Source organism: Muscardinus avellanarius (assembly GCF_963383645.1).
Source record: "Muscardinus avellanarius genome assembly, chromosome: 7".
NCBI classification, from domain to species: domain Eukaryota; kingdom Metazoa; phylum Chordata; class Mammalia; order Rodentia; family Gliridae; genus Muscardinus; species Muscardinus avellanarius.
This window is the reverse complement of record NC_137793.1, coordinates 75286422-75312641: the sequence shown is the minus strand read 5'-3', so window position 1 is coordinate 75312641 and position 26220 is coordinate 75286422. Positions and strand designations below refer to the sequence as shown.

Here is a 26220-nt window from a genome sequence, read left to right as displayed (position 1 = left end):
CCCTGTTTTAAAATAAAAAAAAAATAAAAATAAAAAGGGATGGGGTATAGCTCACAGGTAAAATGCCCCTAGGTTCAATCCCCAGCACCACTAAAGAAAAATAATAACAATAATAATAATAATGGAAATGTTTTATAATTTTACATTCAAGATAGATATTTTACCAGTGATAAAGCTCACATGCTTTACAGAGCTCTTTTTGTGTTGGGAAAGCAAAGCTATCATTAATGGTTTTTAAGGAGGCCTGGTAAAATATTGTCAGGTTAGAGCACTTTTCTTATTTTAAATAAGTAGATTAAGCATTACAAAAAACTTTATAAGTGATTTAAATTGAGAAATAATTATAAATGATGATTGTTACTAAAGCTGGACCTTATAACAAGCAGTATAAGTAGTAGAAATATCAACTTGAAATTGCTGCTAGATCCTTTACTTTGCCAATAAACCCTAAGATTCATGATGAGAAGCATAGATTCTCTAAAGTGCATTAACCAAAAGTGTTGTTTCAAAACTTCTAGGGCAATGTCAAAGTTCTAGAATATTTTATTGGATAAATATGCCTCTTTTAACCCATTTCTTCTGTTGTCCATTGTGACTTTTTGCATTCATCTGTAATTAGACACTGTTAATTGAGCCAGAAGCAACTTTAGATTTATATTTCTACATTGCTGCCTCTTTGATCCATTTACTATTATAAATGTGTTCCATTTGTCCACAATGGGCAACCAAAGATGGCATCTTACGTCTCATTTTTACTAAAGCCCATGGGTAGTTTGTCTCCCAAAGCAATCATGTACATTTAGACCGTGCCTTGCTGGGGAAACTGGAATTGTGAAGATATTTTTGAACCACAGAAAAGTGAATTATTATTTTCCACTTCTTTTCTCTTCCTCTGGAAGTTTTTGCCTTCCATCATGCAAAATGCAAGAGCAACCAACTTTCTCCTCTAAAGGAACAGAAGATAGGAAGAAGCTAGTGCATACAGAACTTGGGAATAATTAAACCCTCAAAGGGTTTAAAATAATTAAACCCTTTATTATAAGCCCTGAAGATAGAAAAATCAAACACAAGCAAAAGATCTGTCTCATTCCATCCACTCTAAACATTGGTTTAATGTAAGAGTTTATACAGCTGCATTTCTTTTCATCAATATCAGATAATAGGTTATACTGGCAAGGTCTTGGAAGGCATGTAGATCTGTGTTTCTCCCTGTCCTTTCTCGCCTTCCTGAATGTTCCCTGATCCTTTAGTACTTGATGTAACAGACTTCATAAAATAACTAGGAGATTTTATAAAATAACTAGAGGAAAGTATAACAGAAACCCATTATAACACAGCTCTCTGATGCATGGGTAGAAATAAAAATAGGTCAAGTCGTGTTCTCTAAAGCATAACATGATATCATAAGTGCTATATGTGAAAGTTGACCTGCCCAAGGAGAAGGGGTTCTATCTCATTTTATGTTTTGGCAGAGTCTTTTTATTTTCATGTAATGTGAGTAAATGCTTTGGATAGCTTCATTTGCCACAGGCAAGGGGTGGCATCCATGCACCCACCACACTACCCTCCAGACACCATTTAGAAAAAATGGTTGCAAAGAAAAAAGAATACTGCATAGCTCTCTTCATGTTCATAGTGGGAACTTTTCATATATTATACTTAAATTCAAATACATCATTTCCCCTAATTTCTAAACTTATAAGGAAGCACAGCTGTGGAGACAGGCCATGTATACAGCAGGCTCAGAGTGTACACAAGTGCCACTCTTCTGGGGTGAGAAGCTAGTCCTGCCTTCCCATCACATCTACACTATTTCCATCGCCTTTTATTTTATTTTCTGTCTTTTCTTCTTAAGCAGACTCATTACAGTTTAGCCAAGTTAATTAAAATACTGCGGCATGCTTGTTAGACAGAGCATGTCCCGCTCAGTGAGCAGAATTTCTGTAGGACTAATTTGGCACTGCTATATTTGGTTTGGGAAAGGCAGCTGTGAGTGCTCATTCAATGTGCACGAACACTGCACATTATTAGACTCTTGATGCTTCTTTTCTTTGTTGAAATAGCGATGGGGCATTTCTTATTTTGCATTATCTTTCAAAAATACATGACCACTTTTGCTTTTTATTTGCATACCTGAAAGTTTTTTACACACCCATAAAAAGACAAAAGCATGATTTATAGTCCAATTTAAAGATGGTGATGAAAGGTATCATAAAATAAACACAAAATATTATATGTATTATATAATAATGTATATGTGTATACATACATATATACATATACCTCCCACAAGTGACCACATTCCAGGTGTCTCATAGCTACAGTGGCAGTGACTGTTGAGGCGAGAGGTCCACTATAGACCGAGGTCAGAATCTCTGGCTGTAACTTGCCTTAGGACAGCTGTTCCTTCTGTGCTGATGATATAGACTGTGCTTTTCCTCAAACAGATTTTATTGTCTTTAACTGACATCATTTCAAGGAGTTAGAGGAAAAGGCAAACCACTAAGACACTGAAATGATATGTAAGTTCACATCACTTACTTTTCCTCCATCTGAAGCAATTTTTGCAGAATATCTCTGGGCTTCAGATTTCTGTTGCTGCTTCTTTATTTCATTGAGTATGTCAAAGCAAGCAGCTGTTCATAGATCACCAATTATTTCAGAAGATTTTGTGAATACCAACCATCCACACCCATGCAATTGTACATAGGAGTTTGCTTTTAGGAGAAATTTCTGGAAGCAATTTTTCCTATGAAAAAGAAGTTGGAAAAAAGTTCTTTTCTGGATCTACTTAGACCATATGAATATTTTCTTCAGCATTTTGCTATGCAGAGTTTAAATATGGTAAAGATATTTTAAACCAATACAGAATATATTCAGAGATACACACATTAACCTCCAAAACAGTAGCAAAAAAGAACAGCAAAATGAAGACTTGTTCTTTTCCCACTTCTTTATTATTCACTTCTTATCTTCCTTTTCACACTTTCAAACTCTCCAGCTGCTCATCTATAATTTATACTGACACTCTTCTGGTAAGCACTTGATCAGAGACTAGTTTAGCCAGAGAAACAGAAATAATTTTTCCCATGACTTTCATAGAAAAAAGAACACAATTTGGCATTGCTTGGAATTGAATATTTAATATGGACATAGTTAATGACAAGCTCTATTAGTGGCTTTAAATTTAAAAATCATTCCCTGTATTTATTGAACTGGACTTTGAATATTGATGTGTTTGATTTATGTATCATTATAGACTTAGAGTCAATAGTTTAAAGGAAAAACAGTTAATTTTATCTACATAATTTAGTTTTTATAGCTCTCTTGGGAAGCCACTATATTTTACTCTCTGAGATAGGTGCTGGAGATTAAAAGGTAAATGAGACACAGTGTCCAGGGTCTAACTAACAGGAAACATGATAGATATAAATGAGTAGCCACCACATGATGCCAGAGTAGAAGGGCATTTACCAGTAATGTTTAAGTAAAGAGAAAATGCATAGGGTACTAGGAGACCATAAAGATGGTGTGTCATGGGGAACAATTAAAATTGTGAAGAAAGGAGTCAAAAGGGACCCCTTGACTCTAGCACCAATAGGACACATTTCTGCAAGATCACTGAAATCACCACACAAGATAACAAGTGTTTAGAGAGTAAAACAGAGAAAATAGAGTTACAATCAGAGATCAGGTCTGGAATGTAGACATGTAAGTCAGTGTTGATCTCCAGCAAAGGATGAAGTACCAAGGATGCTGGAAGCAGAACTGAGGGAGGCTGTCATGTTCAATCAGTCAACGACATGGAAATGGTAATTCTGCCAAGATGATGGTGCCCCATCAACCTGCCCATCCTGGAAGCTCTGTTCTCTCTTCAACATTCTTCTCCTTGGTCACAGGGCCAAGAAAGGACACCAGTGTCATTGCACATAAGAAACATTAGAGGAACCTGATAAGAATAAATTAAAGTAGGTATTCTATTCTTTTTTCTTTACCTCGGGGACCTTTGGTCTATGCACGCAATGCATCTACAGAAACAAAAGCCCAAGTCGAAGCAGGTTATCCTGCATTTTAAACTCTCTAGCTGCTTCACATTGCTCTGAATGCAGAATCCAAAATCTTGGACTTGACTTCAGCATCATTTGGTTTTTCTTCATCGCTCAGCCTCCTCCTGTGGATTCATCTTTTGGACTCACCTAAGCCTCTTTCAGTTCTCTGAAAGCACCAGGCTCTTTCTGATGTCAGTCTTGTCCCTTCCTAGTGCTGTGCCCTGACCATCAGTCCTCTCTTTACACCTGTCACCTTGCTGTCTGCGTAGATTATTCAGATCTCAGGTCAAATGTCACATCTCTCCAGACATCCCATGTGACCCCTCCCGTTGAAATTGTTTTTCTTCCTCACAGCCCCCATCACATTCTTGATTTTGTCTTAATTTTACTTAGCCATAATTCATATCTGTTCATGCAGTTATTTGTCTGTTTAGCCGGTAGGCACCATAAGGGCAGTACCCTTCTCCCAGCACATTCTACTGTAATTGTGAATCATGACACTCCTTGTTTAAGACTCATGGTGTTCTCTCTGATACTCTGTATCCTCTTCCACTCTGATATCAGCCAACCTGCTTTTAACACCCCCAAATTCATTTGGTTCTTGGACATTTACCTAATAAAACTTTATTGAAGAGCTATAATGTACCCATAATGTGCTAGACAGTTGAAATAAAGCATACAAATGAATGCCCCTTGCAGAATATATTTCTTTAAATGTTTTACCGTCTTAAAAAATAAAGACTCCACTTACATCAGTCAATGTTGAATTTAATTAATGGGGCAGGAGTTTATAACCTGTACCATGTCACATACTCTTTGATAATTTGTTAAGAAATGGTCTCCTTCCAGTTAAAAAAAAAAAACCTACAAATTCTAATAGCATGTGCCCAGTTTTAAGATACACCTATGTTTCTGAAGCTCACAGTTGGGTTGTACTTTCTAAATCAATCAGGTTATAGGGTGCCAAAATATTTACATTTTCTTCTAAAAAAATTGGGATAGGGTGAGAAGAAAAGTTGAAATGGAGGATAAAGAAGTGAGTCCCAATTTCTAACCCCAAATAAAGAGAAGAGATTGATAGAGAAACATTTTCTCACTTCATTCCAGTACTGTAAGTGGCCATTTGTGGTCCAGACAAGTGTTCTTCACATTGTTTTCTTGAGAACTTCATGAAATTACTTTGAAAATATAGGCCTGTGCATATAATTTTAAGTCAAATAATATGGAATTTTTAAGTGAAATTTATATTTATTTATTTATTTATTTATTTATTTATTTATTTTTGTGGGTCTGAGAATGGAACCCAGGGACATTCTACCCCCAAGCTATACCCCCTGCCCTATTTTTATTCTTTATTTTGAAACAGGGTCTCACTAAGTTGCAGAGGGCCTAACCAAGTAGTTGAGGCTGTCCATGAACCATGATCCTCCAGTCTCAGACTCCCAAATGCTGGGATTAAAAGCATGTGCCACAATGCCCAGCTTTAAGTGAAATGTAAACACTGACATCTATGACTATTTAATATATTCTAAAATGTGGTAATAAAATATAAATATTATAATAAATTGATATTCAACATAAATCTAAATAGTCTAGGAAATATTATTTTCACTGTCTCCTATCCAGGGCATGTGATTTCACTGTGTGATCTGAATTGAGATACTAACGAGAATAGAGAAAGTGCTGACTGCCAGAATTCTCCACTGTGAATTTCCTATTCCCCCTGTGTATTTAATATTTCTTTTGTTATTTATTTATTTATTTATTTATTTATTTATTTATTTATTTATTTATTTATTGGTGGTACTGGGGTTTCTAGAAACCCTTCTAGCTCCGGGCTACACTCTCAGACACCTATTTTATATATTTTTATTTGGAAACAGGGTCTCTTAAGCCATCAAGGCTGGCTTCTAACCTGTGCGATCCTCCTGTCTCTGCCTCCCAAGAATGGGGATTACAAGCCTGCGCCACCATGCCTGGCACTTCTTTTGTTATTTAATTAAAAAGTTATTACTTATTTTTATGTGAGCATAGACTCACATTTATGCTCCTTGTACTGTTACAATCATCATTTATTATGATGCTCAAATTGTCTGAGGCTTGTTGTCTTCTTGGCATATCCCCACCATCCTCTGAACAATTCTTTATACTCTGGCAGAATTAAATGTTCTGAACTCAATGTATAATTTCTCTGTCCTCACCATGAAACAATATTTTTCTCCAATCAACCATAGTTTCTTTTAGTGGATAGGGGAAAATAGTATTTCAGAAACAAAGATTTGTATGTTGATTGTTAATGGGAGTATCACTTCTCTCAGGTACTCTCATGCAGAGTTAAATTTATATTATTTTTATGCATATATGTATTTTCCTGTACTTTTCCATCAATCCTTCCTTTCTTCATTTTTCTTCCTTCCTTCTTTCTTTTCTTCCCCTACCTTCTTAGTCTATCCTGTCTTGAAAATGGTGTGTTCATATTGGTATCTCTGATATAATATAAAAGAGCTCCTTCTAGTTTTCTACTTTTATGTTTGTAATTCCTTTCTCATCTACAGGACAATATCTGACTCCTGATATTTTCAAGTTATTGTTTAATCAGTCTCACTGTATGTAGATAATCTTGAATTGCTGCTGCTGCTGCCCTACAGGAATGCTTGGCCTCCAGTGCTATTTCCTGGGCTCCCTTCTATGGGTTTCTCTTGTCGCCTCTCTCTGACTCTGACATCCATGCTGAGCTGCCAGCCCTGTGTGCATGTTCAGACTGATAGCTTGGCACTGATATTCTGCTTTAGAACTACCCCCCCAATCTAGTGTACTTATAACTACCTACCTCTACTCTCCCTAACAAGGTTGGAGTTGGATTGTATATGAAAAGAAGAGAAAAGAATGTAAAACATCTTTTAGTGGATTTGTTTTAGTGAATATAAAACACTCTTATTTATATAGATAAGCAATAATTAAATCTAGTTTTTTGGAGTGAGTTTTGAAATTTTATTAAATGTTTAAATCACTTCGTTACATACATGACAAATAGATTTTGTGATGAATGCCTGAAAATTTCTAGCCCACACTCACATTCAGTTATTACTTTTGGTATTTATAAGTGGAACATATTGAAAATGGTATACATTTAGACTGTGCTTGGTGCCCTCCCCCCCCCACCCCAGTTCTCCTTCCCCCCTCCCAACAATGAGTGTCCAAGTTAACCATGCTATATTCATACTTTTACACATATTCGGATGTAGCTCCTCCATTTACAACCTTAGCCTTCTTCATCTCCTATCCTTCCATTCTAGCTTTGCTGAGATTTCCCCTCCATTATCTGGAGTCCATCTGTTATCCCCAATGCTCCCTAGTTTGGGCATATTGGAGAAAACATATGTCCCTTCTCTTTCTGTGCTTGGCTGGTCTCACTTAATATAATATTCTCCAGATCTTTCCATCTTCTTGTGAATGCCATGATTTTATTCTTCTTTATAGCTGGATAGAATTCCATTGTGTGTATTTCCCCAAAATCATTACTTTTGACTTGGTGGTTTCACACACCTTTCAGGACTCAAACAATAAACAGATGGTTACCTCCCACCCCCATTACCACTATCCCCATCATCAGACTTGTAGAGTTTTAGCATTGCTCTAACAGTTAAATGAGTATCTGGTTCCTGTAACTCAATCATATGAAATGTGTGAAATTTTATGAAAAGTATGCAAATTATTTGTGTTTTGTGATTTTCAATATCCTCATCTTTATATAAAATGATAACTTGCTTAAGTTGAATGGGTTTCATAAAACAAAATGTTAAGAAAATCCCAATTCTAGAGTGATGGGGAGAATTTCAAGGGTGTTCTGTGACAAGACACCAAAAATAAGTTGTATTTACTCCACAACAAGAAAATGTTTGGGGGTTTATGCCCAACCTTGGCATAACATTTAATAGATCTCATATTTTAACATTTTAGATTAAATATATAATTTAAATTAATATCAACTTTTGTATTATTAGTTTTCTTGGTATTGTTTTTATTAAAACATTAAGTTCCTTAAGTTTTGTATATATTCTAGATGTTGGTCTTCTATCAGAGGAATAGCTAGCAAAGATTTTCTCTTATTCTTGTAGGCTAGATGCCTTTTAATTTGATGATATTCTGTTTATTGATTCTTAATTTTATTTCCTGAGCTTTACAGGTCTTATTGAGGAAGCCTCTACAAGTACATATATGTTGGAGAGTTGGTTCTATATTTTCTTCTAGTGATTGAAAAGATTTAATTAAAAAGGTTTAATTTCTACGTCTTTGATCCATCTTGAGTTGACTTCTACAAATGGATATCTAGTTTTTCTAATACTATTTATTGACAAAGCTACTTTTTCTCGAGTGTATGTTTTGACATTTTGTCAAAAATCAAAAGGCTATCAGTTTCAGGATTTGTCTCTGCATTGTCTACTCTATTCCAGTAGTCTGTTATCTGATTTTGTGACACTATCATGCTGTTTTTGTTACTATGGCTTTATCGTATAAATTGAAGTCAAGTATTGTGATGCCTCTTGCATGGTTCTTATTGCTCAGTATTAACTTGGTTTTCCTGGATCTTTTGTTATTCTATATGAATTTTAAGACCATTTTTTCTATATCTGTGAAGAATGCTATTGATATTTTAATATGACTTACGCTGAATCTGTATTTTATTTTTGGTAGTGTGAGCTTTTTGGCAGTATTTTTTATCTGCCCATCCAAAAATTCAAGAGGTCTTTTCATCCTGTGGAGGTCTTTTTCTCCTCTGTTAGATTTATTCCTAAATAGTTTTTTATTAGGCAGTGGTGAATGAAATAATTTTCCAAATTTCTTTGTCAGTGGATTTCTAGTTGCTGTATAGAAAACATCTTGATTTTTATAAGTTGATTTTGTACCCAGATACATTTATGAATTTGTGTATAAACTCTGGAAGTCTTCAGATGGGCTACTGAACTGAATAGACACTTCTCAAAAGAAGAAATATAAATGACCAAAAATATATAAAAAATATTCAACATTATTAGCAACCAGATAAATGCAAGTCAAAACTATCCTCAGTCTTCATCCAACCAATTAGAATGGCAATCATTAAAAATACAAATAATAATAAATGCTAGAGAGGATGTGGGGAAATAGGGACTCTAATATACAATTGGTTGAATTGTAGATTAATACAACAATGGTGGAGATCAGTATGGAGGTTCCTCAAAAGACTAGAAATGGAGCCACCAGATTACTCAACTATACTACTCTTCATTATCTTTTCAAGAGAGTTAAAGTTAGAATACTATAGGGATACATGCATACCCATGTTTATAGTACCACAATTCTCAATAGTCTAATTATGGAACAAGCCTAGATGTCTCTCAACATATCAACGGATAACAAAAATGTGGTACATACATACAATGGATTTTTCCTTAGTCATAAAGAATAAAATTGTGTTTTTTGCAAGAAGATGGATGGAAATAGAGAAAATAATGCTAAATAAGAATAACCAGTCTAGGAAAGTCAAGGGTCATATTTTTCTTTCATATATATATATATATATATATATATATATATATATGCGCTAGAATAAAATAGAAAACAAAGGTGACATCAGTTAAATGAGGAGAAAAACCAGTAGAATGGTGGAAAAAGACTGGGGGAGGGAGGTAGAGAGGGAAAAATGAAGTTTCATTATCAGAACAGTTCAAATAAGGCTATGTCTATACATGTAGTTATCTCCCTAATTATGGGCAGGGATAAAAGAGGAGCCAGGTGAGATTCTTAGAGAAATAAAACAATAATACAATAATATACATCACTATGATATATACTTACAAGGCACCAATAAAAGTATTAAAAAGATTAATTGCTATTATAATTAATTCTTATGTAGTTATATTAATGTGTGTGGTATTGAAAAGTTGAGGAATTGCTAATATAAAGTAGTTTTTAGTCTAAGGAGATTTTATGAATATTACATATACTTTCCTGAAAATCTGAGAAAATATCACACTATTCTATTGGGATCATGGTGTGACACTTTTAGGCCTTTTTTCTTAACCTGGTTGATAAAGAGAATAATTTAAATTGCTCTTTCAGTACAGTTCAACAATACAATGACATGTCAATACTTCAAAAAATGAATAACTGCTAATTATTAGGAATGATTATTGTCTAGGCAGCCTCTGAAAATAGAATGAAAAATAGGCTTCAAATTATTTTTATAAGTTTAACCAGGGGAATGTTTTTAACTCAGCCAGCTGCTTTTAATATTTAACCTTTTTTAAAGCACTAAGGTGCACAAATATCTGGGCACTGATAAAAGTAAATTAAAATCTCACTGTCAAAAGGGCAAGAAAAAAGTATTGGTCAAAGATGAGAATGACTCCTTTAGTTTTATTGCTGGTAAATAAAATTGCCAGTTTTATTGCTGGTAAATAAAATTACCAGTTGGTCATTATCAGAACATATATGTTTATTGTGCTATACTGAAGATTCTTTTGACAACATCTGTGTTATTCAACCCACATAAAAAACAGGGATTATATCTGTATAAAAGAGCATCTATTTTCATTTAAGAAAAGTAGAAAGTAACCATGCTTGGTGGCACATGCCTCTAATATCACTACTTGGGAGGCTCAGACAGGAGAATCACAGATTTAAGAACAGCTTCACCAATTTAGTAAGGCCCTAAGCAACTTACTGAGGCCCTCAGCAACTTAGCAAGACCCTGTTTCAAAATAAAAAGTAATGTAGGGCTGGGGGCTCTAAATTGGAGATAGAACATGCCTGGGCTCAACTACCAGTACAAAAACCAAAACACAACCCAGTAGAAGCTAATAAGTATTAACCAATACCTAAGCGGGCTGTTGGTAATTGGAAAAACCTTATGGAGTTTCAGTAAGAAATTCTTCTTCTACAGATGATGCATAACAGAAACTGGTTTACCTTTCCCAAGTGATTGTTAGTCATTGTTAAGGAGTACTTGAGAAAAGCAATTAGGATGGAAAATATAGGTAAGGCAGAGTAAGCTCTGTAGGAAGAAAATGATTAGGACAGGATTGTGAGATGGGGTGGGGGGCCTTGTACATAAAGTACAGGTGGAAAAGAAGTATTTCAAAGAAAATTATAAGTGCAAGGGGCTTTGAGAGGAAGTATGAATTACCATCTGAGCCCTTCAGAGTTGTTGCTGACACATTCTTAAATCACTCTAGATCTCCACTGAAGTGGTTGACTGTAAATAAGGACAATAATGTTGTTGAGGTACTCGGTTTTGGGAGCTGAATCATTTAGAATATTAGTACGTTTGGGCCTTTAATTCTTCTTTTTACGATTGGAAACTAAACTCTATAGAAGACTATATAATTTTCTTAAATCTAGCAGACTGGGGAAAAACTGGAATAGAGAACACTAGATTTTCCATTTTAATGGAAATGTATAGAAGAGCCAGATACTTGTTCAGAAAGGTAGAGCTTTGGTGGGCTCTGATGCTCAAGTTGAAATAGTCTAGGCAGCTTCTGAAAATGCAACGCAAAGTAGGCTATACATTACCAACATTATTTGCTACCTAATAAAGGTAAACAATTTTATTTAAAATTACTCTAAATTTGAAGAGTTTCCCAAGTTTATGTAGTTAAATTAGGCGGCAGATTTAAACTGAAACTCAACTTCTTGGTGATTGCTGGATCTTATGCAAAACAAAACTCAGATGACAGCATTGTTTAAAACTGGGGAACCTTCTGCATATTAACTAATACTCAAGAGTGAAATTTCAGGTAACTCTAGTCGGTAGGAGATAGTGACTTCTGCCATGCAAAGGAATTTTTGATAAAATTACTTTGGAAACTAGTCTTTTATTAAAAGATTCTAGGGGTAGTGATAAGTAGCTCATTGGAAGAGTACCTGCCTAACATGTGCAGGGCTTCAGGTTTGATCCCTAGCACCACAAGGTGGGGGGGGGGGAGATCAAGGTGAATGATAAGTCTTTCTATGATGAGTCTTCACAGAAGTCTGGCTAAAATACAGATCAAAGGGAAATAGGAAATAGACAAAGATACTGCACCTCAAAAATTAGTTTCTTAGAAAAGTACACCTGGAGTTCCTTCTATGACCCATTTCATCTTAGCTTTCACATATTAGGGAAAGCATCCGATTTCTTACTTTTTGCGACTGACTAATCTTGTTTAGCATAATGTCCTCCAGTTCCATCCATTTCCCTGAAAATGATGTAATTGTATTTTTTATGGCTGAGTAAAATTCCTATAGAGGAGCAAATAAGGCAACCTAGCTGAGGGGATGGGGGGGGGAGAAAACTCTCTAAAGCACATGATGTACTTAAACAAACATAGATATCAGCCACTAAACCAAGCATGGGAAGGAGGGTTGGGAGAGAATGGGGTGGGGATTGGGCGGGGGCTGACTGGGTGATGTGTGCATGTATGTCTACACGGGTTTTTTTCAATCCCATTATGATGTATGAATACAATGCACCAATAAAAATTTTTTTTAAAAAAAAGTACATAGTAGACATTTTGCAGAGTTGTTTGGAGGAAAAGGATTTCTGTAGAAATGAAGGTTATAAACAGCAAGCACTTTAAAACTTGAAATAAAAAAAAAAACAGAAAGAAAGAAAAATCTCTTTAAATCATGTTAGAATTTCTGTTACAAAGAAATGATCCCAATGAAGATTGACCTGGGATAAAAACAAGAATACTTTCAGAATAGGAGACTTTCAGAAATAAAAATATTAAACAAACATGAAAATCAGGATAAGGAATTACATCTATTACACTTATAGTCAAGTGTAATTAATATACATTTGTAAACAATGTAGTTATGACTCAGAAATCTAGACTCAAATAGTCTCAGTCATTTCTTCAAGCTATATTTTAACTTTGATATCTGAGTAGAAAGACTCCCAGGGGCAATTGTAGCCCAATCCTAATTATTAAGTTGTGTTGAGCAAATAAATAGTGTCCCATAGAGAGCTCTGCTTTCACAAGGCTTATTCAAGTCTGAGTACGCTATATGCTACACTTGCACAAATGATATAACACCAGGAATAGGGGATCAAAAGTAAAAATACCCAGAAATTTCTGCATCTCAAGAAATCCAGAACTAAGCCCAGGGCTTGGCACAAAATAGATACTCAATTGTTTAATCCACAATTTCTATTTTTATTTGCTTTTAATATTATCGCTCATATGCATTCATTACTATACATGGCTATAACTAGTTATATAAAATATAATTTTATTTTCTTTATTATTTAACACAATCATAGTAGAAAATAGTTCCTGTAACTGCGAGACTTCTCATAAACATTGACTTTTATTTTATGCTGGGGATTGAATCTAGGGGTATACTATCTTTGAGCTGAACTCTAAGCCCTATTTTATTTTTTATTTGAAAACAAGGTTTCACTAAGTTGTAGAAGGCCTTATTAAGTGGCTGAGGCTGGCCACAAATCTGTGATCCTCCTTTCTCAGCCTTCCAAGTACTAGGATTACTAGCATACGTCACCACATCCAGCTAAAATATTGACTTCTTATATGACATTTATTAATTTCAGTATTATCTTATTAAAATATGCTTCAGAGAACATCTTCTTAATTACTTTTTTGTTTGCTAGAAATTATTGTATGGAATAAATTATTGATTTGTGTCAAAAGATATGAAATTTTAGTACTATTAAAATTTGTTGATGAGTTGCTTTCTCCTCAGACTGTACAAACATGCAGATTATACAGAACTTAGGCAAATCTCAGCTTCAGGTATGAGCTCCTGAGTGTGTTGGAACAGGAAGAGGATTGTTATTAGACAACAGTTACAGTTTTCTCACTCATCTGAATATGGAGAAGTCTAGTTTGTTCAAATTACTGTGTTGGATACTGTCATGAGAAGAAGAAATAAATAGAACACATAGTCTTTGTCATGACATTTGTCATCCAGTTGAGAACACTTGTATTCATGAAGTTGCTCTTCTCCAAGCACTGCCGAGCATGCTTTTATGTGAAGTGCATGGTGAGGAAGGTTGAGTTTGATGAGAAATAAGACTAGGAGCTTGATCCTTGAGGAATGTGCCACGTAGCTGATTGGAGTCAATGGAGCTGCAGACGCTCCTGATGGTTACAGATAACCTTATTGTAATCTTCAATTACAAACATCTAGAAGTGTGAACTCTTATTTTTCTTGATCCATGCAATCAATTTTATGCAATTTAGTATAACTGCCCTAGCCATGTTGGTATATGGCAAGTGCTTGTTTTTAAATTGTATCACAAACAAACAAAAATTATGTCACTGTTATCACAAGGGCCTTCTTGGTGTTAAATTCTATAATGGTTGGACCACTACTGAGTGGGCAAATACTGGACCTCTGTCATTGTGACACTTTACTTCCTAGAAAAAATATCAGATATGTAATAAATGTCCATGGTTATGCCACTAAATTGAAATTGAGAACCTTTCTTTAACTTTAGACGATTCATTTCACACAATGGTAAAGCCCAGGTTCTGGAATAACAGCAGATGTCATGCAAAGTGGTGAGAGAGATGAAAATGGCTAGAAGATTAGTAAGGAGAAGTGTGGGGATTTTATTTAAAGGATCTGTGAGACAGGTATGAGTTTTTTCACTGTGCTGTTGAGATACAGTATCATCACAGGCTTCTGAGACGGTCAGGAGACTCAACAGTGACAAAATGTTAGTTTTTATGAACATATTTGGGACTTTTAATGTAACCAGATGTGGATGTGGATCAGTACTTTTTACAGGCTGCATCTTCTCACTGAGTGGAATAAGACTGTCTCATCTAACTAAATGAGGTAACAGAATCTTTTTTACCTGATCATATATCAAATGATTGATTGTGTTTGCACTTCAGTTATTTATTTTTCTAACAAGTACTGACTGAATTCCTACTATACTCTTTTAGGATCTGGGAATACTGAATAGAATATGTTAGGTATGGCCTTCCTAGTGTTATGAAACCAGATGTGCAATTAAATTCATAATTGTTATAAGTTGTTATGTGAGTAATGCTAGGTAAGTAAAAAGCATACAGACAGGTATAGGAACAAATAGCAAATGATCCTAACATATTGTAGGGGCTCAAGAAACGGCTCCATAAAGATGTCCAATTTTGCACAAGTAGGAAATAATCCAGAGAAGGTCTGGGAACATTATTCTGATCAGAAAAAAACATGAATGAATAAGATTAAAAGAAGGGGTGTCATCTTAGGAAGATAAAAGAAATGTTCAAGATGGTTTCTAAGAGTGGAGTTCAGAAGGGATGGTTATAACTGAGACTAAACATTGGTACACCATAGATCACAGGAGCTAATGGAACTTTGTGCAGGGGAAAGTACTTGATCTGATAATATTTGGTTTGAAATCTTTGTTGTAAATGAAAGTAGCTACTCCTGCTTGCTTTTGTTCTCCATTTGTATGAAATATCCTTTAACTCCCTGTGGGTATCTTCACCTATAAGGTTAAGTTTCCTGTAAGCAGCATATAGTTGGATTTCAATTTTTAATCCACTTAGCCAGTTTCTGTGTTTTAGTTGGAGAGTTGAGCCATTTACATTCATTATTATTATATAGATGTGATATTTATTTTCTATCATAGTTAGGAACTATGAAGTAATACAAATGAAGCAGAATGGTGGGTTGATGCGTTTCAAGAATAGAAATGGAGAGAAGTGAAGAAATTGAGAGAAAAAGAGGTAATTCTTCAAGGCTTAGAGTTGATTTGATATAAGGTTAAGAGGAAGAACAAGGGGTTATATTTAAGTTCAAACTGGGAAGCTTAGTGTTTCATGGTGCTAGGTTATGATACGAAGTTTAATAGAATAGGTCTGAGAAAATCAATGATTTCATTTAAGAACATGCCTGGGTGTCATCTGAAGTGAGGTGTTCAGTTGCCATCAGTTAGATTCAGAATTCAGTAGAGAGTTGACTGGGAAATGTGGACTTGAGAGTCATCAGCATATAGTAGGTAAGACCCAAGTCAGAAGGATGTGATCATCTAGGGAAAATACTAAGAATCAAACCATGAGGAATGAAGTTAATGGAGGGGAAGGTAGAAGAAAATGAGTCTATCAAGTCAATTGAGAATTGACCTTAAATGTAAGATATAAGACAATAACCATGAGCATATACTAATTTGGAAACTATGAACAAAGAATGATTGGAAGGGACAGAGCAGTCAGTAATGCTGTTTATGATTGTGAAGTTGCAAATTAAGAACAGGGAGTGGCCCACTAAACTTAGCTATAGGGTGACAGCATTCTCAGTAGTCTAGAGAAGAAATGCCTATATATAGACTTCCATTGCCTTGCTTTTCTTTTGTAATCAGGTCACCTGTGAGATTTAGCTGAAAGTTAAAAATACGTTGAATCTAGAAGAACTCTTTCTTTAGTCAAGTGAATGATCTATAGAAACATTCATTGTCATTCATTAGGAGCTGTTTTTGTTCACGTTTTGGTCCTTAGCTTTGTTAATAATGATGTAGATTGCTTAGGCATAAAGAGATAAAAGACCAGCTGATTAAGTTACCAAAGATTTTTATAAAAATCCAATAAATTTTAGTACATAAAATTAATTTCAAAATGACAGAAAATAAAAATCACATCTCTATAATAATATTGAATGTAAATGGCTCAACTCTCCAACTAAAACACAGAAACTGGCTAAGTGGATTAAAGATTGAAATCCAACTATATGCTGCTTACAAGAAACTTAACCTTATAGGTGAAGATACAGGGAATGAAAGATACAGGGAGATAAAATGATGTTTTATAAAAATAGAGATCAAAAGCAAGCAGGAGTAGCTACTTGCATTTCCAAAAAGGAAGACTTCAAACCAAATATTATCAGAAGGAACAAAGAAGACCACTTCTTACTGTAAAAAGGAACAATCCAAGAAGATATAATGATAGTAAACATTTATGTCTCAAAAATCAGTGCACTTATTACATAAAACAAATACTACTTGACATTGAAACTCAAATAGAGCCCAATACAATAATACTAAGAGACTTCAATATACTTTTCTTGTTATTATATAGGTCATCTAGTCAAAAGATCAGTAAAGATTCTTCAGACCTAAAGAATACTATAAAGCAAACAGACTTAACAGACATTTTTCAGAATATTTCATAAAGAAACAGCTAAATTCACATTCTTCTCAGCTGCTCATGGAACCTTTTTCAAACTAGACCACAAAGGCCACAAAGCAAGTAATAGAAAATGTTAAAAAATTTATATAATCCTTTGCATCTTTCCAGGTATAGACTAAAAATAGAAATTAACATCAGGAATATCCAAAGGAATTAATTTTCATTATCCACAGCATTAACATGTCGATCAAGAAAAAAAATATTGCTTGTGTAAATGTGACATTCTCAGGAACTTAGTTTTCAATTTAAAGGGAAAAAAAAGGACCTTTATTACTTGAATTCAGTGCTACAATTTTGTCAGCATTAAAAGCTAAATCTGAAGCCTGGCATGGTGTTATAGGCCCATAATCCCAGTACTTGGGAGGCTGAGACAGGAGGATCATAGATTTAAGGTCAGTCTCAGCAACTTAGCAAAACCCTGTTTCTACGTTAAAAAAAATACAATAGGGTTGAGAGTAAAGCTTTGAGGTAGAATGCCCCTGGATTCTATATCATGCACCACATAAAGATGAGTCATGAGTCTACACCTTAGGACACTGTATGTTGTTTGATTAATAATGAATAATCATAGAAAACTGTATGTGGTTATTTTTAAAGGAATGGAAATAGTTTTTTCTTTTTCATTATAATAATAATAATAATTATTATTATTATTATTATTATTATTTTGGTGGCACTGAGGTTCCTGGAAGCCCTTCTACCTCCGGGATACACTCCCAGACCAATTTTTATATTATTTTTATTTGGAAACAGGGTCTCCTAAGCCAGTGCGGCTGGCTTCCAACCTGCGCAATCCTCCTGTCTCTGTCTCCCAAGCGCGGGGATTACAAGCATGCGCCAGCACGCCTGGCTTTTTCTTTTTCTTTTTTGATGTACCATTTTTCTCAAACTTTTAGCAGTTATATTCCTAAAGTTCAGTATCTTGAATAATAAAGAAAAAACAAAGCACAATAAAGAAGAGACATATACATTATTGGTTTAGATGAGTAGCCCAAGATCATGTGTTCATCAGTCAATTTATTGTTTTCAGTATCTTTAGGAATTAAAGCAGTGTATCTTCACTCTAATGTGAACCTCCATACAGTATGAATTTGCTCTGTACTCCTCCAAATACATATCTACTTCTTGGAATTAATAAATAATTGAAAGTTCTCTTTAGAAACCATATTATCAACACTAGCTTTATTACAATTAGTAACTGTGGAATCTTTTATATTTTAAGAACACACATATCTTGCTTGTTTCTGTTGGAAAGTAGTTTCTTATCTTTATTTTAATAAGATTCAGTGGTTAATCATAATTATACAGTATTGTGAGATTCAAAGTGATACATTTATTTGTGCACACATCACTTGGTGTGTTTCACTCCAGGTCCTATCCTGTTCCCCTTTCTTTCCACCCCCATACTTGCTAATGGCAGTAGTAATGATATATTCATATATGAACATAGCATTATTTGATCTGTTCCTTCTTCAAGCTTCCTTTTCTTCCTCCTCCTCTCACCTCCATCACCTTCCACTATTCTACTTGTCTCTCTATTCATTTACCTAAGTCCTTTTTGTTTTCTATTTTCTTTCAACTTTTCCACAAATGCCATACTACATGGGATAGGATCCTTGACTTTCTGCAACTGGCTGATTTCACTTAGCGTGATGTTCTTAAGTTCCATTAATTTTTTTACAGTGACATAATCTTTTTCTTTATGGCTTAGTAAAAGTCCATTGTATTTGTATATCACATTTTCTTTATCTATTCATCTCTTGACACCTAGGTTGGTTGTGTAATTTGGCTATTGTGAACTGTGCTGCAATTAAACATGGGTATACAAGTATCACTACAGTACTCTAATTTTAATTCCTCTGGAAAGATACCGAGGATTTTATATAAATAAATCTGAAACTCAAAATAGGTTAAACTGTGGGCACACAGAGTGTAGTTATGGAGCTGGAACATTCCCCAGTTGCCCTGCCTGCCCCTTTTCTTGGTGTTTTCACTGCAGCTGTTATGATCTTTAAGTCTTACTTTTCCTCCCTTGGGAATTATTTAAAAATTAGGACCCCCTCCACACACACATATTCCCCAAAGGGGACAAAATCACCTGTCCCTTCCAGAGATTAAGTGCAATTAAAAGAAAGACATTAAAGATATATATGGACTCCAACAATTCTGAGCCCTTCTCAGGTTTAGGCTTTTCCTAACTGGCAGGAATAGATAGGTTGTAGAAGCTCTGGGCTCCACAGAAAGCCCGAGCGCTCTCTCCTCTCTTCTCTCTTCTCCTCTCTTCTCTCTTCTCTCCCTCTTCCCTCTTCCCTCCCCTCCCTTCCCCTCCCCTCCCTTCCCCTTCCCCTTCCCCATTCTCTTCCCTTCCCTTCTCTCTCTCTCTCTCTCTCTCTCTCTCTCTCTCTCTCTCTCTCGTCTGTCTTTCTGTCTCTCTCTCCTTTCTCTCCTCTCCACTCCATCCTCTATCCTCTCTCCTTTCTGCGTGATTAGTGCCACCTGTGAGATAAGAGTGACTGTGAAATTTGATTCTTGAAAAAACTCACATGAGAACTAAGGAAGACTTTTATTCTCTGTTCAATTTATCATGGCCGCTTCAGTTTCAAATTGCAATTAATAGATAATTAAAATATCAAATGTCCTTTTCAAATGTTTTTATTTTTACATGAAAATATAGAGTATATACCTGAGTATGTAGAATGAAAAGAGTGAAACTGCCAAGAATTATGAACTTGAAAATGATATTCAATAAGCACTAATCATTGAAAAAAAGAGTCTTATTATTAATACTGGTTTGTATCTTGAAATTGTTTCAAGACACAGACCAGTATTAATAATACGTATTTGTGTGAAATAATACAGATATATTTCCTATTATGTGCGCTGCATTGTTCTTTTATAAATATTAACTTCCTTGATTGTCATAACAACTCTATAAGGAACAGTCTCTTGTTTCCTCCACATCACAGAAAATACCAAGTCTAGAGGGGATAAAAAACTAACAACATAGACTTAGCCAGGTTTGGAAATTCCCTCCTCAGTACTTGGGAGGCTGAAACAGGAGGATCACATGTTCCCAGCCAGCCTCATCAATGTAGGGGATTTATTAAAGTATGCATATGCATCATGCTGGAGAATGCTAGGCAGCTAAAATAAACTGAATAATGAGCATTAACATGGAAAAGCCACTAACATTGACTGAGAAAAAAAAACACTTGCAAATCAATGTGTTTAAAAGCATTTCTTTTGCAGATATATTTATGATAATAAAGATACAAGAGAAAGATTAGTATATATTGAGAGCAGAAAAGCAGAGCAGGCATCATGTGTGTTATGTAATTGCTAATTATTATGATTAAACTCTGACATTACAGAACACATGCATTTTCAATGCTAAGTTTATTCATTTGACAGGTATTCATTGGAAGTCTACTATATACCAGGTCCTAGGTGCTGAAGCTATACATAGAACTTATATTGTGGTTAGAGAAGACTTAGAATATTAGCAAGTAAATAAGATTAACATTTAAACTTTGTATGTGTGCCTAGTATTTCTTTGTACTGTTATTATTGGTGCATTGGAACTATACATCATTATGAGGTTCAGAGTGATAAATACATACAGTCATGCAGAATGCATTCTGTGTTTTCCTATGTCCCCACCCCTCTCTCCTTCTCCCCATAAATAGTATTTACATAGATACAAATGTCTTCACGTATAAACAAAGGATTATTTGAATAGTTATCATAATCAGATCTCCCCTTTCTCCTCTCTTCTCCCCCACTCTCTCCTGAGCCCCCTACCGCATTCCCCTAGTGTCTCCTTTCATTTGTCTGAGGTATTCTTTATTTCCCAGTTTGTTTCTAGCTTCTACATATGAGTGAAAACATATGACCTGTCACTTTCTGTGACTGGTTAATCTCACTAAGCACAATATTCTTAAATCTCATCCATTATTTTTTGCAAATGACATTATCATGTTATTTTTATGGCTATATCGAATTCCATTGTGTGTATATACCATAACTTTATAACTCATTTGTCTGTTGACAGACACCTAGGCTGGCTTTATAGTTTGGTTACTATGAAGTGAGTTGCTATAAACATGGAAATGCCCTGAAATGTCTATAGTAATCTGATTACAGCCTTTGATAAGACCCACAAAAGTGGAATGGCTGAGTCATAAGATGGCTCCCTTTTCAGTCTTTTTTTTTTTTTTTTTCAGTACTGGGGATAGAACCCAGGGGTATTCTACCTTCAAACTGTACCCCCAGTCCCCCCCTTTTTATTATTATTCTTTATTTTGAAACAGGGTCTCACTGAGTTACAAAGGGCCTCACTAAGTAGCTGAGGCTGGCCACAAACTAAGATCCTACTGTCTCAGCTGGGATTAGAAGCATGAGCCACCATGCCCGGCTTCCTTTTTAGTCTTTTAAGGGACCTCCATACTGATATGTACTAATTTGCAGTTCCACCAACAGTATAGAAGAGTACCCTTTTCACCATGTCCTCACAAGCACTTATTGTTTCTGCATTCTTGATTATTGTCATTCCAACTGGGGTTAAATGGAATCTCAGGGCAATTTTTATTTGTATTTCTCTTATTGTTAATGATGTTGAACATTTTTTCATATATTTATTGACCATTTGTATTTCTTCTTTTGAGAAGTGTTTGTTCAGATCTATTGACTATTTTTAATTTAATTCTTTGGTTTTTAGTTTTGAGTTTTTAAGGTCTTTATATATTGCTAAGTGGCATGTGACTTTTATGACAAAAATATTTTCCTTAATGTACATGATGTACATTCATAAACATCAGAGTCAATCACTAGGCAAACATGAGAAGGAGGGGGGAGGGAATGGGGTCGGAATTTGGGAAAAAGTAAATAAGTGATGTGTACATGTTATGCCTCTACCATCTTGTACCCTCTTAAGATGTATGACTACAATGCACCAATAGAAAAATTTTTTAAAAAGATTAAAAAGGAGACATTACCAAAGAAAGGGAAGGCGAGTTCTAGGAGGGTCAGCAGCCTCTCTCTTCATGGAGGATTGGTTGTAAAGTAAGAGTTGGAAAGCCAATGTTAAGTCATTGGGATAAATGTAATTTCTGAGCCATTGGTTCAAATTGTACCCCAAGATTGAAGCATAGCTTAGCAATTTACTGAGGTCAATGTACCCTAGGTGAGTACTTATTTTTGGTTAACCACTTTTATATGGAGAGAAATTTTATACTATAGCTAATTCTAGTATTTTACACAGATATTTATTTAAGCAATAATGTAAATTATTTTGTCCCTTTATTATATGTACTAGAAAAAGCTCATCATAAAAATATTATACTAATACTTGTTATATTTACACATTTAGAAAATTATGAATAAAACAGATTCTTTTAAAATAATTATTGTTACAATAGAACCAAATGTCAGAATATTTTTAGTTTTTCACTAATAATTATTGTTTATAAAAAAAACCCAGAATTTGTACTGCTCAGGTCTACTGGCTTATAATGCAAACTAAGAAAATAAAGTAACATGTTGGAAAATAACTAGGTTATTCAAGACTATCAAGTAGTGAGTTTTTTTTTTAATTTGAGTATAATCTTTAAGCATGATACAATTTTAAATCTTTAATATTTTGCTGAAATTGGTCTAGAAATAAGTGAATCTCTTAACTTTTCATATGAAAAGGGTCATTTCAAAGTTTTATAGACAGTGTTCATGTATTAATTGCTACTCAACATGTTTCTCCTGAGTGCCTTGCTTGTACCACATGCTTTAGATATACCAATTAATGTAGTATGAACTCTGATCTTAAGAACTATTCATTGAGACAGAAAGACAGCTATGTTAAAAACAGAAAAAATAATATAAACTGTGGAAAGGTTATTGGTTAAGTCTATATGGAATTTGTAGGGAGCCAAATCTGATTTGGAGTTTCTTACCATTGACTATCCTTCCCTAACCTGAGTCTCTCCAAAAGCCAGGTTAAAGACTTAATTATCTCTTCTGTATCTAAGTAAGGTTGGACAGGGTGTTTTATAGAAGGAGAAAATATCTCCAGGCTACCTTGTTAATTTAGCACCTTATTCCCTGCAGTTGCCACAGTGGTTAGGAAATGCTTGATCTTGCCAATTATGTGAGCTGCAAAAGTCTCATTTTTCCAGCTTTGCTTTTTTTCAAAGCCAGACCCAGATAACAAGCAGATCTTATTAGGGCATCACAGGTAGGAAAGAAAAGACCTTTTCAAATAAAAAATAGATGTATTAATGTGTGTTTATAGATGGGTGAAAAAGAATTGATATGCCATCATGTGCTATCCTCCAAGATATTTAAAATGTTTATTTTGGTTGTTTTTATGTACACACACACACACACACACACACACACACACACACACACACTGATACCCATGGCTCTCCAATTACAAGTATACATCTGTTCCTTTTTATCATTCAGATAAGCATTAACATTTAGAGACCATCATTTTTATTTCCCATATCAAAGATTAATTAAAAAAAACAACAAAACTAAAAAATAAATAAACAGAGCTTCAGTTATCTACTTACCAGATGAGAAAGCGACTGAGTTCAGGGGTATCATGGAACTGAAAGCAGGAGGGCGAGGGGTAATGTAGGAACTCCCCATATTAGGAGACTAATCTAGGAGATATTAAAAATGATGAAATTTTGGTTAGTTAGAAAGGTAATTGTAAACTTTTCTGGAAGATTGGTTCTTTTCCCATTGGGACATGATTTTTAAGTCTCTTAAGTGATTAACGGTCAGATAGTAGATACTTCAGCATTCTCATACTTGGAGTTTGGCAAATTTCTCTAATCCCCCAAAAGATAACTACACAATAGTAAACACATAGGATCTTGCAGTTGTGGAATACATTAGAGCAGCAGTCCTGTTTGTTTTGTACTGTGGAGATGCCTATAATACAGCTGAGAAAAGGTTAGCTCAGACAGATTAAACTACTTCATAATTCCATAAGCATTCTTTCAGAAACTTGGTCTTTTCCCTAAGCCAACCTCAAAACAAACCTGCCAGTTCTCTTTTTTTGTTGTTGTTTTATTTTATTTTATTTTTTTTGCTTTTACTGAAGGCAAAAGCTATATTTTTTGATGTATAAAATACTAGGGGGTACTGGAGGCTGAATCCAAGAGCATTCAGATGCTAAGGTATACCCCCAGATCTATTATTCAGATGCTAAGGTATACCCCCAGATCTATTACATTTCTTATTTTGAGACAGGGTCTCACTAAGTTGCTGAGTCTGGCCTAGAACCTGGGGTCCTCTTGCCTATTCTCCCAAGCACTGGGATTACAAGCCACTATGCTCAGCTAGAAACAAAATATATTACTGCAAATTTGAAAATTAGGTTATTCTTAAATGACCATTAAGAGATGGTTTACAAAGTTCTTGCAGATAACATAACAATTCTAAAACCTGAATTTACATCCTCAGCAAACAGCATCACTGCTGTAAGAACTCACCCAGGCCTCCTGGGTCATTCCAGCCTTTTTTTCTGCTTTGCTACTTCTATTATGTTTTGCTGCTTCTTCTTCTTCTTCTTTTTTTTTTTTTTTTGGTGGTACTGGGGTTCCTGGAAACCCTTCTACCTCCTGGATACACTCCCAAACCTATTATATATAAATATATATATTTTTTGAAACAGAAGCCAGAGAGGCTGGCTTCGAACCTGCATAATCCTCCTGTCTCTGCCTCCCAAGCGCAAGAATTACAAGCATGCGCCAGCACGCCCAACACTTGTTTTGCTTCTTTTTCTTCACCCAAATACTTCTTAAAGTTACATGCACATGAAAAAATTAAAAAAAAACTCTGAATGTTTTTAAAGAGAATTAGTGATTGCCTGTTTACAGCATTAGAAGTTTCTATGACAGTATAAATATACAAAAAACTAATTTATCTAATACCTCTGAAATATAATTTTATAGAGTTTATGTTCTTAATACTTAGAGCCCTATCTATATAAAATAAAATCATGCTTTGTACAATTTCCCTAATTACACTATCAAACCATCAGTATTACACAAGGCTGCTCTTATCTTCTTTCTAAAGCCTCTGAATAAAATGAACTGGAGATAAAACACAATAGATACTTCGACCATCATGTTGATCTCACCACATCTTTTCCCGGCTTCCCTATTTCAGGTGGGAGAGTTCCGAGCACACGCTGCAGAGTGGACAGCAAACGTCACAGCTGAATTCAAAGAAACCAGGAGGCGGCTCAGCGTGGAGATTTATGACAAGTTTCAGCGTGCCACCTCCATTAAGAGGAAGCTGTCTGCAGAACTGGCCGGTAACCACAGCCAGGAGTTGACTCCTTGCAGGAGGACCCTGTCCGTGAACCACCTGACCAGTGAGAGGGACGTCTTGCCTCCCTTACTGAAAACGGAGAGTATCTATTTGAATGGTTTGACGCCACATTGTGCTGGCGAAGAGATTGCTGTGATTGAGAACATTAAATAGCCCTCTCTTGGAAGAGCCTTAGGTGTAGCCATAGATGAGGACTTCTCTATGCTCTTTATGACTGTTGCTGGTAGCATTTTAAAAATTGTGCATGAGCTCAAAAAGGGGAAGCAAATAGATATACCCATCATGGTCATCGGCCATCAAGAGGATCTGGAATCCTGAGCCAGCACTCTTTCTGATGATGCTTGTGATATGGTCCACTTTCTTTGAGTGGAAGGACGAGCACTGTCTGATGCCTTTTCGTGTCCAGACTGTTTTCCTCCCTTTTCCTAATGTGCCATAAGGCCTCAGAACGAATTATAATTGCTTTTGGGTAATAATGTAGCTTTGAGGGATCAGTCCTTAACTTTTCAGGGTCTACCTAACTGAGCCTAGATATGGACCATTTATGGATGACAACATTTCTTTTTGTAAATGGCAAGAAATTCTTATGCAGCCTTTTACCTAAGAAATTTTCTGTCAGTGCCTTATCTTATGAAGAAACAGAACCT

At 35.1% G+C, this 26220-nt stretch overlaps 1 protein-coding gene across 3 annotated transcripts in view; it reads left to right on the top strand.

Annotated features, from left to right (window-relative positions):
- KCNK2 (potassium two pore domain channel subfamily K member 2) overlaps nt 1-25726 on the top strand; it is a gene marked incomplete at both ends in the record, with an annotated part of 212585 nt that extends 186859 nt beyond the window's left edge. For all 3 annotated transcript variants that reach the window (XM_080699580.1, XM_080699579.1, XM_080699581.1), the window contains one exon: nt 25409-25726. In XM_080699580.1, coding sequence (XP_080555706.1) covers nt 25409-25726 — 318 coding nt within the window. The remainder of the gene's footprint in view (nt 1-25408) is intronic.
- Between the last annotated feature and the right edge of the window lie 494 nt (nt 25727-26220).